The sequence below is a fragment of the Marmota marmota genome, unplaced genomic scaffold (assembly GCF_001458135.2).
Source record: "Marmota marmota marmota unplaced genomic scaffold, marMar, whole genome shotgun sequence".
Lineage (NCBI taxonomy): Eukaryota > Metazoa > Chordata > Mammalia > Rodentia > Sciuridae > Marmota > Marmota marmota.
In genome coordinates, this window is record NW_025999982.1 from 30,901,079 (window position 1) to 30,914,468 (window position 13,390).

The 13,390-nt window shown below is 30.4% G+C and overlaps 1 protein-coding gene across 3 annotated transcripts in view; it reads left to right on the top strand.

Annotated features, from left to right (window-relative positions):
• The window catches only part of Adgrb3 (adhesion G protein-coupled receptor B3), a 673,514-nt gene that overhangs the window by 256,781 nt on the left and 403,343 nt on the right, over window positions 1-13,390 (top strand). For all 3 annotated transcript variants that reach the window (XM_015487894.2, XM_015487895.2, XM_048805610.1), the window contains one exon: window positions 8,530-8,640. In XM_015487894.2, coding sequence (XP_015343380.1) covers window positions 8,530-8,640 — 111 coding nt within the window. The remainder of the gene's footprint in view (window positions 1-8,529; window positions 8,641-13,390) is intronic.

Genomic DNA, 13,390 nt, shown 5'->3' on the forward strand with positions numbered 1-13,390 from the left:
GGGGGAGTGGTGGGGGGTAATGAGGTTGCTTTAGATTAAAGTTTTTTTTCAGTACTGGAAATTGGACCCGGGGCATTCTATTACTGAGCTATATCCCAATGCCCCCCTGCCTTTTTAACATTTTTTTTTCATTTTAGGTGGACCCAATATCTTTATTTTATTTTTATGTGGTGCTAAGGATCAAACCCAGTGCCTCAGACCCTAGCCCCACAATTTCGTTTATTTATTTGTTTTCTTAAATTTTGAGACAGGGTCTTACTAAGTTGCTGAGACCGGCCTTGAACATGCAATCTTCTTGACTCAGACTCCCAAGTCACTGGAATTATAGGCATATATCCCACACCCAGTTAACTTTCTCTATGCTATACTGTTATAATAAATGAGAAAAAGATTTTTCAAATTACAAAGTGTCAAATGAACATGAGTTTTAATTAAAAATCATAGAATTATTTTTATTAAAAATTCTCAATAAATACACATTATTGCTATATATACAATGTATGAGTAAGAGCCATCAAAAATATCAAACTAAAGTGTCCCTTTTAAAAAAAATAGTTGTAGATGGACAAAATACCTTTTTATTTCATTTATTACTGAGGATCGAACCCAGTGCCTTAAACATGCTAGCCAAGCACTCCACCATGGAGCCACAACCCCAGCCCTAAAGTATCCTTTTTTTAAAGTGTCGACTTCCCTATAAAAATATTTTTCCTCGAACCTTTAGGGTACTTCAAATCCTTTTTTCCAGCAGTTTGAACCTAGTGATCCAAAGATGGACTCAACCTTTGGTAAACTGGGGATTGACAGTGTTTTTGTTGTTGTTCTGATCAGTTACCTACAGAGTACCCCTACCTACTTACCTGAACTAAGCCAAAGATGGACTCAATCTTTGGTAAACTGGGGATTGCCAGTGTTTTTGTGTGTTGTTCTGATCAGGTATCTACAGAATACCCCTACCTACTTACCTGAATTTAGGAGCTATCAGTTAGTTGTCCATCAAACCTCACCTCTATCCAATCAGAGTTTTATATGAACCATTGCAATAGCCTGTTAGTAATCTGTTTTCCCCTTCTATTCTCCATTCTTCAATTAATATAACATATCTGAAATTCAAATCAAACCTTGATTACAAATACCATTCGCAAAAATCTTCAAAGGTGTCACATTTAATCAGACATAAGGAAGTTCCAGGGCTCATCATAAAGCATGAGAGGCTTTCTGTTGGCCTCATTCCCACTCCCTCTAATGTCTTCAAGAATATCTCTTACCTCTCTTTGCATACTTTATATTCAAATAATTATTATCAATTTGTGCTGGGTGCAATGGCATATGCCTGTGACCCCGGGTACTTGGCAGTCAGGAGGACTGTAAGTTTAAAGCCAGTTTGGCAATTTATTGACACTCTATCTCAAAATAAAAATTAAAAATAATTTTTTTAAAAGGGCTAAGGATAATGTGCTGTAGTAGAGTACTTGCCTAGCAAGCATGTGGCCTTGGATTCAATCCTACTACCACAAATCATCATCATCATCATCATCATCATCATCATCATCACCATTATCACCCCCACTTTGTGTTCACCTAGTCCTCAACCTCATCCTGCTTCAAATATCAACTTCTTCCAACCACACATTTCCCAAGTTGCTCAATCACTATTGAGGCCCATCGTGTTCCATTCAAGGACAAAACGAAACAACAATACCATTATTTTTTGTTGTTTGCTTCTGAAGAAACCTGAAAGACATGTCTCTATCCCTGCCACAGCAGCATCCCCTTTCTTTGGAAGCCCCTGTAAAAGTTCCTTGGCACAAGAAGGATTCCTATGTGGATCACAAACCTTGGCAGGAAAGAAACCAAACCAGGTTCTAGTTTTGAATATATGGAAATGATTTTATCCAGGAACAAGTCAATTTACTTTCTTATATATCAGATTCTCTGAGATCTTGTTAGGCCACTTTCCCAGTAAGGTTATTAAAATCTTAGGAGACCTGCAAAAGATATTAGAACTTCAGGAAAGCAATCTATTACCCCTGGTATGCTAATGCAAATCGGCAAGGGAAGATATTCAACCAGAAGTTTACTATTGGAAATGGAATTATATTTATCATTTATGTGTTTCTATATTTATTTTCTTCCTCACCAATAAAGAAAATTATATTTCAAGCAAACCATTACTACTGAATTATAAGAATTCAATAGTTAACTCAAAAAGAGATAATATCATAAACTGCAATTTGATAATATATGACATATTTACAAATAATTCCTACATGATTACACACATAAATTATTTTCTACATAGAAGAGTATATCCAACTTTTTAACATTTCTAAGAAGGCAAACGGAATAAACAAAAAGTGATGATGTAAGGGTTTACACCCCAGATTTCCTGGAATCACTAGAGATGCTTTATGATGTAATTTTCAAATACATGTTCAAGGAATTCTACCATTATATACAATTATTTCAATATTCCTACCTGGAGTGAAAAATCATGATATAAAATATATATACACTAATATATTTGTTGAACACTTCTATATTATGTTTTATAAGTTTCATATTTAACAACTTCTTCACTGAAAGTCCAGGACATTCTCAACTTTTCTATAAAGATGTTTGTTAAATAGTGTGTCCTTTGAGTATTTCATGCATTATCCATATTTAGAAGTACCATAAAATTACCCATCTACTTAACAGTCATAGCCAGATACCTAATAAAATAATTTCTGTAGGAGTATTTTGAAAAGAAAGACTGTTTGTTATTGTAACAAATAGCATCTTGATCCTTCTAGTCAGATCTCCAACTTTGGCAATGGGTCTTAGAAATAATTTGTAGGAAAACAATATTAACTAATCTCATAAATTTTAATGATGAATTTCTTAGATTCATACTATTTCTTTAGAGTTTTTACTTTTTAATTTAAATGTTGTCTAATATTTGTTGATTTATTACACAAATTTCATTCTTGAGTTCTTTGGCAGTTGTCTGTCCATTCATTCTTTTTCTTTTGGTTCTTTGGGAAAATCAAATGATGTTTTTAAAATCACTGCTAAAAGTATTTTTTACATATTCTTCATAATTTCAACCAACTAGGTATAATTCTAAAATTCCAATTTCTAATAGATCATACTAGTTCTAGAAACATTATTGATTGTGAAGAGTCCAATTCTTACCCCTCTAACCTGTCTTTTCATAAAACATTTGATTTACTGAGTGAGAAAATGCAATTTTCATGTCTTTTAACATTTCAAAGAGATATAAAAATCAAAATAAACTCTCAAAAATCCATCAGAAGATATCAAAATGCCTATGATCAGAGTTGTTCTTCACTATGTATCTCCGAACTACATTGTGCAGAAAAAAAGTTTGCATGCAAAATCATGTGCCAGTTGTTTCCAAGAAAAGTAAAAAAAACAAACACATTCAATAACTTTTATGCCTGCCTAAATGTGAGTCTAAAATATATGAAATCTAATCATCATATTTTAGAGAATATCTGGCTGCCTAACTAAATTTATTTGTCTACATCACCTTAAACCAACCAGATGATGGAATTTTTCTTCTTCTAATAAGTCACGTGTTTACTATTTTCTCCTGTGAGATTTTAACAAACAAGATCTCATTTCAGTTGTCCAGTTGCATGACTTAAAAGTTATGTTTTCTCTTTGGAAACATATTAGCAAGTCATACTAGATAAGGGTATTCAAGAATTTCAAGAAATTGATATACAGAGTCTCAAATGTTGCTTAACATTTTAATTAAAAGAAATAAATACATATTTCAAAAGATTTGGCTATGCTTAGTGGATTTGCTTGGGCTGTAAGGTTTATAATATCAGAAAACATTTATCTTTGAAACTTTACTACCTAACGCATAGGAAGTAATAAATGCTTTTTAAGAATACAGTTTTGTTTTAGAGCAGCATGATTTAATTTCTAAATATGTTCATATTTTAATAACAACTTGAATTTGTTTATGAATAACAAACTCGACAGCAGAAATTGTTGACCATTATAATCATACATAACTAATTTTCAAGTACTTAACTCAGAATTTTAATGTTACTATTGAACTGTTCATCAAGCAAGTTAAAGGAACCGTTTTAGACACATAGAAATGTGCATTTTGGAACAGGCAAATATTTAACACAGAATTTATTTCTTTAATAAAAAATATAGAACCCCACTTATACATAAAGCAAAGGTGATTTAAAAAAAATAATCCCTACTTTCTTTCCCTTAGAAATGGTCATCTAATGGGAGAAATGAGACTCTTAATTTAATAGTTAAAATGAAAGTCCATTATTGATTCAATGCAAAACACAATTTACAGAAGGCAAGGCTCTTGTTTGATTAGGAAACAATTCATGGGCGTGGTGTCTTTGGACTTGGAGAGGTTCTCTTAGAGGCATGGCTAAAGAGCAGGTCTTTCTTGTGGAAGGAAACAAAGATGAGGAAATTAGTAGCTTGACTATTTCCATGATGAAAGGTGTGCAGCTTGGTTTTAGGGTGTAAGCAAACACTAAGAGTTTGTTGAGAAGCAGTAATACCTGGGTCTGGATGGTTTCTATGGATATGCAAAAAAAAAGTTGGCTAAAAATGTTGAGTTAGTATATATACACTATAAAACGGATTATAATGACTAGTATTATCTACTAACTGATGATTTGCTTGTCCATATTTTTAAAAATGAACACGTGGTAAGATAACCAATGGATGTGGGTTTTTTTTTTTTTTAAAGAAACTTTTTGAAGAATTCAATCACACAATATTATAACCCTTTATTTCCAGACAAAAACTTTAAAACTGACAATTTATTATCAAGAGTCAAGATTAAAGTCTATTTGTTTCTTAATCATCTCATACTTTATAAATCCTGGATGAGGAAAGAGAAGACATAAAACTAGACTTAAGACAAATAACATTCAAAGCCTTTTTTTGATGTAATTTTTATTGTGTCTTTTAGATACTACTGCTTTTTATTTTTCTACTTTTTAAATTTTTCCTCCCAGTACTAAGGATTGATTCAGGGACACTCTACCATTGAACTACATTACATTCCCAGCACTTTTTATTTTTTGAGGCAGTGTCTTGGTGCACTGTGAAGTCTGGACTCAAACTTGTGATGCTCCTGCCTTAGCCTCCTAAGTAGCTGGGATTAAAGGCATATACTACCATGCCCTGAAAGACTACTGCTTTTTAGCAAGAAGCACAGTGAAAGGATATCTGAGAAGATATTCCAAAGCATGGAAGTCATCATCAAGTCATTTGGACTTCATATATGAATTGTTATTTACTTACTACTTCATTTGTACCATCACCATAAAGATATAGGAAATAACTGTATTTTCATAAGCCATGACTATGTATGTGCACATACACAATATTATGCTATACCTTATTTCATTTGATTTCATAACTTGCTTTTCATTGCTTTCACCAAAGCAGGTCATCTTTTTATTTGTTTATGCTACTTTTCTCGTGTAACTAATGTAGTATATTATTTTTGCCGATGCAGAATCGTTCGAATATGAATCAACCATTCATAAAGAACTTATTCAGAAAGCATCCAACACTAAAGGTTTACCACACCCACATTTGCCACATGAGAGAACAATAGCAGAAGCAATGGTTTGTTTTTTCCCTAAGTTTGAATGATTCAATTGACCTTTATTTTCATCAGAAGTGAGAGCAATAATCTCATCATGGAAGAAAACATAAATGTTTTGAAAATAACCTACTTTGAGATATGGATGGAAACATAATGTTTATTGTTAAATCTTACCATTGATAACAGCCTTAAGAACAGGAAGATTTCTCGTTTTCAAACACTTGGAATATGAACATTGGCAAAAGAAACTCACTTGGCTGGTTAATAGTTTGCATATTTAATTACAAATTTGAATTCTCTTAGCTATGGAATAATAGATTTGGAATATTCAAAAAAATACCACCATAGTGTTGTTTTATCCACTGAAGAAAAAGTTATTAAGTTAGTAGCATAAAAGTTACTAGTGTATCTTATATCTTACAGAGAATTTAGTTATGTAGGACCTCATATCAATCTACATTTTAAAAACATTATTTTTTCAGATAAATCGTATTGACAATAATAATCAAGTATTCAATTTTAAACGTTTGGTTGTATATGAATTATGTAATCAAGTCCATAAATTATTTGAGATTTTGTTATCTTAAATACTGTAACCTGTAATAAGGTATCATCACCAATGCTTGTAGAATATTATTGATGATAAGTAGTTACTACATTAGAAAATATTGAATAAACTAAATTCAAACTAAGTATTGTAAATATTTTTGAGGTCTGGAAATCACATTCCAGCTAATAATATGAAGTAAGTTACTTCAATTCTATCTTGAGAAATAAATATTTGATTTTCTGTTTATATTTCAGAAATCATTAAAAATTTAACATGACACTCTTAAAGTTATCCCAGCAAGGTTCATCTATATTACTCAAATCCCTAAATTTCAGACTCGCACTCCCTGTGCAAATGAACCATTTGTTCTTAGAAGAGAGATTGCAGGTTATTTACATGCTGCCACTGAATTCAAGAGTTGTCTTCTACTAGAACAAATTATATAATTACTGTGTAGTTCAGAAGTTATAGACATAGAATAATTTGGGGGGGCCTCATTCGCTTTCTCAATGCCAAAGCTACCTTGGTGTGGGCACTAGACCCTAAACATCTACTCTAAAATGCTGAAAATAATAAACATATACACAAAATACAAAAATTGTAAATTGAAGGTGAAAGAAGGTGAACCATAATGTTAATAAAAATTACTACTAACTTATTTTGCTATTTTAGATCCAGAAACATTTCAATTGCATATAATAACTTTAAATATTGAATAGTGAATAAGAGTCTATATATAACTTTCTAAATAGCTAATTTCAAAAATCATTAACTGATATATGTAATTAGGTAGTTTGTATGAGCCTGATGAAAGCTGGCTTAGGTAGCACATACCATACCAATACATCAATGGAATGAAAGGATGTTGGCAGTAATGGAAAATTGTGATGGATTTTATAAGATCAAACCAACTGACATTTTATGAAAATTTCCATTTTCTACTTTGGATTCCATTTTCTACTTTGGATATTATCTAAACTGACAAAAACAAAGATGCATTTAGATTTCTCAGGGGACATGCCCTCAAGTAGAATATCTGGAAAGAGTTTCTGACAGGTCATGCTATTGGGTATCATAGTTTATGTTGGAATTTGCCAGAACAGACAAACAAGGGTACTCATCTTTTTTTCCTTACATAAAGACAAGAGTTGATAGAATTACTGCCTACAAAATACATTGCAAAGTAAGCAGAAAAGTGTTTAAAATTGGTGAGAAAAAAGATAAACAAGAAGTTGGTGACATTTTTTATTCCCTTAATTTGATTTGACATTATTAGATTTGGTAACATATCCTCACTAATCATATTTCCCATGTGTTAAAGACCTACTTTTAAGAGCTCAAAAATTTTCTCAGTGGAAGAGAATGTGCTACAGTATCTTTCCCTTTAGGAATTCCCTTCTCCTTCTTATACTCTCATGAGCCAAAACCAACAAATATCATATGCATTAGGTTTTGGTTTTTATTAAAATTACTTTACAGTAACAGTTCAATAAGCACAAAACTCTCAGAATTTCAAGCATATGAATTTTTAAGCATATGAATTTTTAAAATTATATTACATAGAAACTATTCTTTTTTTCAATTTATTTTTTTCTCTCCCTCATTTGCCTCTGAGATGGTTACAGAGCTTGGGTGCTTTATTAAAAGTTTTACTATAAAAAGTTTAAGCAACAGAAACCTAGAATCCTTCTCTTTTTCTGAATAAAGAGAAAGCATTGTTATACATGAGATTAGGAGAAAGGTAAGGGATTATTTTTGGGTTAGGGCAGGAAAGAATTACCAGGGCCACCATTTTCTCTGAGCTTTTTAGGACACCAAGGATAACCTCATCTTTGAATAAAAATAAAGTCCATCAAATGAATAACAGAGAAGTTAGGTTACATAGCACTTCTCAGCCTTTTGACTTAGATCAAGAATAGGAAAGTTAGGTTACAAAATGATTCATTCCTTTAGAAAAAGTGCTGAAAACGTGGGGTGATTTCTAGTCAGTAAGCAGGCAGCTGCTACCCAGTTTGGATGCTCTTTCTGAAAAACAACAGTTAACACTGTGGTTGTATTTTTTTCTGATGTATTGATTCAGAATATTATCAGAAATGAGTACAGTATTTCTGTTAAATACGTTAACTTAAAACCTAATGTGTCATTTCATTGACTGTTGTTATTGTTTCTTGAAACCTTGTTCATGTTTTTAGGTTTTCTGACTTGAGTTTAGAGATATTCCAAGCAGATCAGCCTAGAGCATTTAGAACTGTGAATTTAATCAGTAACTTCTAGGTATGTGTAGGAACATATTGCATGAGACAGTAATGTAATTTGTGAGAAATGTCTACACACAAGCTTTCATATACCTTTATTCTGTCTTTAGAATTTGGAATGATGGGAGATCATACAATTAAAAGTCAGCGACCTCGATCTGTTCATGAAAAAAGGGTCCCTCAGGAACAAGCTGATGCTGCTAAATTTATGGCACAAACTGGTAATACGTTAGTTACATTTTTCTATTTATTGTTGTTAATTTAATGAAACCACTGCATGTTTTCATAATCTTTTGCTAAACATTTGTCAGTTTTTGGAGCTGATTTTTTTTTTGAGCCATTTATTTTTTGTCACCAGTTAAAGTCCATAAATAAAGTAGCTGTGAATTGAAAAGTGCACAAGAAGTGTGTAAGAATTATTTTGTTTTGAGTATGGGACATTTAAGATTTACATATTATTATTTCTTCATGTTAATTAATCACTGAAAATGTACCATTAAACTTTTAAAAGAAGACAGCAGTTATTTCTTCAATAATTAATTGAGAATTTGGAATTTAAATAGGACTTTATATGATGAAATTTAACAAAATTCAACATGTTGAATATTTTTTCAAGTGTTGTACTATCTATAAATATTAGCCAATGGAGAATATGCATAGAAATTAAAAACTTTTTAACAATTTAATATATCATTCAAAAATCATTTTAAAATTATTTTAAAAAAATTGTGTTACATAAGCTAAATAGCAAATAACTAACAGCCTACTATTAAGTTATAATACAACTCCAGATAATTAAATATCAACAAAAATTGATTTATGATTTATAAAATTTGTATTTATAAATTGACTAGATTATTTTTAAAACTCTCTCAAATATATATATATATATATATATATATATATACACACACACACACACATACACCAAAAGACTGAAAACTGCATTCTTTTAAATAATTTCAAAAATGCATAAATATAAATATTCTGAATATCATACATTAGGCTATAGAGTTTGATCAAACAGATGAATTCATAATTTGACTCATAATAAGTGGGCTATAATTCCATCTTATACATTGCATGTGGCATCTCCTTGGATGAAAAAGTGTTTTAAATTGTTCTATGAACATTTTTAGCTGTTGCCTTTATTTTAGGATATTGAAATTTAAGAGTTTTGTTATACATTATAAAATTTTATACATTCAATGTTAACTGTTTTAACATTAGAAAGGTATCAAGTACATGACCAATTCTCAGACATGATTATCAGACTGATTTTGATGGCATTCCTCCCCAAAATGCATATTTACTTCAGTTCACATTTTCTTGTAATATCTATCCAGAACAGTAGCCCCTAATCTACAACTTAAAATGCAAATGCTGTTTATGAATTGTGTTCTTGGTAATAGGTGAGTAGTACATTTTAAGACATCCATTGCAAGTAGGTCAAGTTATCAGAACAGGATATTTAGAATAAATTCTATAAGGAATGTATTTTTAGTTGTTTAGAAATATATGTTACAGCCAATCCAAAAATGTAAAAAACTTGCTTATCTGGATAGTTTCTAGTACACCTTCTTATTTAAGTGAGGGTGATTAAAATTTTTTCTATTTACTTGATCAAGTTCAACAATGATACCAAATTCAGGCAAATTTCCAGAATGTTACATGCATTTTTGTCCTTAACAAGGAGCAAAAATCTCAAACTTTAACAGAGATCAGGAGTGTTTAAATCAAGGTTAGAAATGAGCTGACTATCAGCTTCATAGGCAGCATCTCATGAGGCATTTCTGCAAGATTAGAGTGTCCTTTGTGCAAAAGAGGTGACAAATATTAGTTTACTGACATTCCTGAAAAGTGGGTCACTGGGAGAATAAAATGAAGAAAAATAGGTTTAAATGTTCAATAGTACAGTAAAATAAGTTTCTGCATTAAATATTATGCAATTTGGCCAGGAGTCATTGTTCAAATTCAGTTTTTGGATGTGCCTACTATATATACCAAGAAAATTCACAATTTGCAGCCAAAACCCTTTTGGCAGATTCACACCTCAAGAAATACTGATTTTGTTAAACAGGAATTACTAATTTTAAATTTTGCATTTACTCATTCTTTTCTAATCCTTGTTTTATAGCTAATACACATTTTAGGGACACATGAATTAGTAAATAGATAAGTCACTTATTAAATGAACCCATGAGGAGCTTTAAAATCATTTCCCCATGTTGTTAAAAATAACTTAGATAAGGCAGTCAACTTCAGAATAAAGGTTCTCAAAATGTTGATCAGGGGCTTGAATTCATAAATAATGAATATTTATTATTCCATTTTAATTCAAAGATAGTGTACGCAAATATAAATACACGTATAATACCTATTTTAAAATTAAGTAGCTACAATAATGGGATAAAACTAGAAAGTGTGTTATTTTAATAATGTATAAAATTCATAAATTTATCATAAGCAATTATAAAGCTAAAATGAGAAGATATTTTTAAATAGTTCCTGAATAATTTCTTTAGATATTAAGGTAGTCTAAATAAAAACAGATGTCACACTATGAAATTTTATAAATTAAGATTGATTTATAAATTTTCTCTATTTGTCTCTCAAAATATTCCCATTACATATGATAATTATAAAAATTTACTAATTTGATAACAAGGAATAATGCACTAGAGTTAAATAATCATAAAAGACAACATAATATTTTATATTAATCATGGAAAAATGAAAGCAAAAGCCATCATAGTTTATAACTTAAAAATTAGTTCCCAGAATGAGTAACCTACTCTCCTGTATTAATGTGATTAGTAAGTGCTGTAATAAAAAAAAATTTGTAGATTAAGAGTGACATTTTTATAAAGTAAAAATGAAGTATCATAACTATATCAAATAACTTTGTCAGTCAGATAATTAATGTAAGTTAACTAGAACATAAATGATGATGGTCTGATAGCCTAAGACACTATCTGGTTAAGAGAAATTAAATGATAAAATATAGATATTGATATGTAAAATAGACATCTGAATTAAATGCCAACAAAATGGCCTAAGTCATCTTAATTACACTTATGATGCTTTTAGCATCAGTCATCAAATGAATTTATAAACACGTTTAGAAAGATAGTTTTTTATTACAACAGGAAGAACAGCCCATTTGGGGAATACATACATTTTAGGAATATGTACATGTTATCTAAAATTAAAAAAAAGTAAAATTAAAATTGTGTTTTTAATTTCATGATCTTAACATACTAGCAAAATTTTATATTAATATTTTGTTCATAATTTAAAATGTATTCTTACACATCTCACCCAATCCACAGAAAAAAGTTGTAAGGTAGATGTATTACTCTTTTTATTGAAGAGATTCAAAGAAATAAAGTTACTTTCTCAAAGTTACAGAGTCCCATAGCTTTTCATCAAACCATCAAACGTAGGTCATTTGATTTTAATTGCAAGACTTTTCCAGTTTTCTTTTGTGTTTTGTTCCAAGATAAAGAGCCTTAATAGTGCCTTAGATACTGAAGCCATTTACAGGATCTCATCTCAGTTACAAGTTAGGACACCAGATCAGTTTGTGTTATGTCGAAAGACATACATGTTGAAAATAATAGACTTTGTCTTATACTTTACTATTCTAATGTCAGTATTTTAAAAATATCTTTCTTATGTATATTAATCATTTCTTACAATGACCCAATCAACTAGAATAGTATTCACACCTTCATGAAGATGGAAGTGGCAACATATAAATAATTATTCAGTGAAAATGTCATTTGAAAGATAACATTTGAGTTATAACAAGATTGTTTTGGCACATAGGTCACTGTTACAATGACAAATTTTGATTCAAAACTTGAAAACCAGTATGCATTTTATTGATTAATTAAATAAATAATTAATTTGATTTTTGATCAACAAAATGAACCATCAGTTTGAGGGAGAGTGAAGAAGGCCAGTTCTCAGCATTTATTATCAACCTTTCATGATGTAGGAACCACTGCTTAGCTTTTTGAGCATCATTGTAGCATTAAATATTTAAAATATCCAAGTTTTTAAATATTTAAACAAAAAGTAGACCCTGATCTTAATTCATTGCTCTGTTTAATTAATTAAAGTATATTTTTTTCTGTCATTAGACAAAGCCAGGGCAAGAGGACTGCTTTATGGCAAAATAGAACTAATTTTATCCATACCCTTTATCATTTCACTTATTATAGAATTCACGTTCATAATTTCTTGCTTAAAATAACATGCAGCCATAATATTTATACATCATTTAATCTCATTACAAATAGGTTGAGAGATCATTTTAAAAATTCATTATATTTTCCCTAACTTTAAGCTTACATTTTTCATTGTGAAATATACATGTATACATAGATACAGGTGTGGATATTTTTAACCATTGTCATATTATCGGGATTTTAAAATGATGACTTTCAATTTTGCTAGAATATTCTTTAATGTAAAAGAACAAACTAGGAGACATGTCTTTAAATACATTTGAAATAATAATCCAAGGACACTTTTAAGAAATTAGTGTATACAAATTCATGAAGGTAAAAATACTAATGTGATCAAAAATGATCTTTACTACTTACAGAATAACCAATTGCAATATCAAAAAGGAGCCCTATTTGATAGATATGTCATCCCAGTTACCATTATCTGTGCCCTTGTGGTATATGACTTGTTATCAGTGCATCATTATTTCTGCCTTTGAGTGCACAATGCAAACAAATATAAGAGCAAATACTTCATTACCATGCTATTCAAAGTGTGGTATATGGACCAGTGCTTATATGCAAACATGTTGTTCAATTGAGCCCTCAAGGAATATGCAGATTACACCAGAGTATAAAATTGGCTACTTCAACAAGCACATGTTTTATTTCAGCTGAATCTTTATTTTTCTTTATCTCTCTCCCCCTCTTTCTCTCTCTCTCTCTCCCTCCCTCC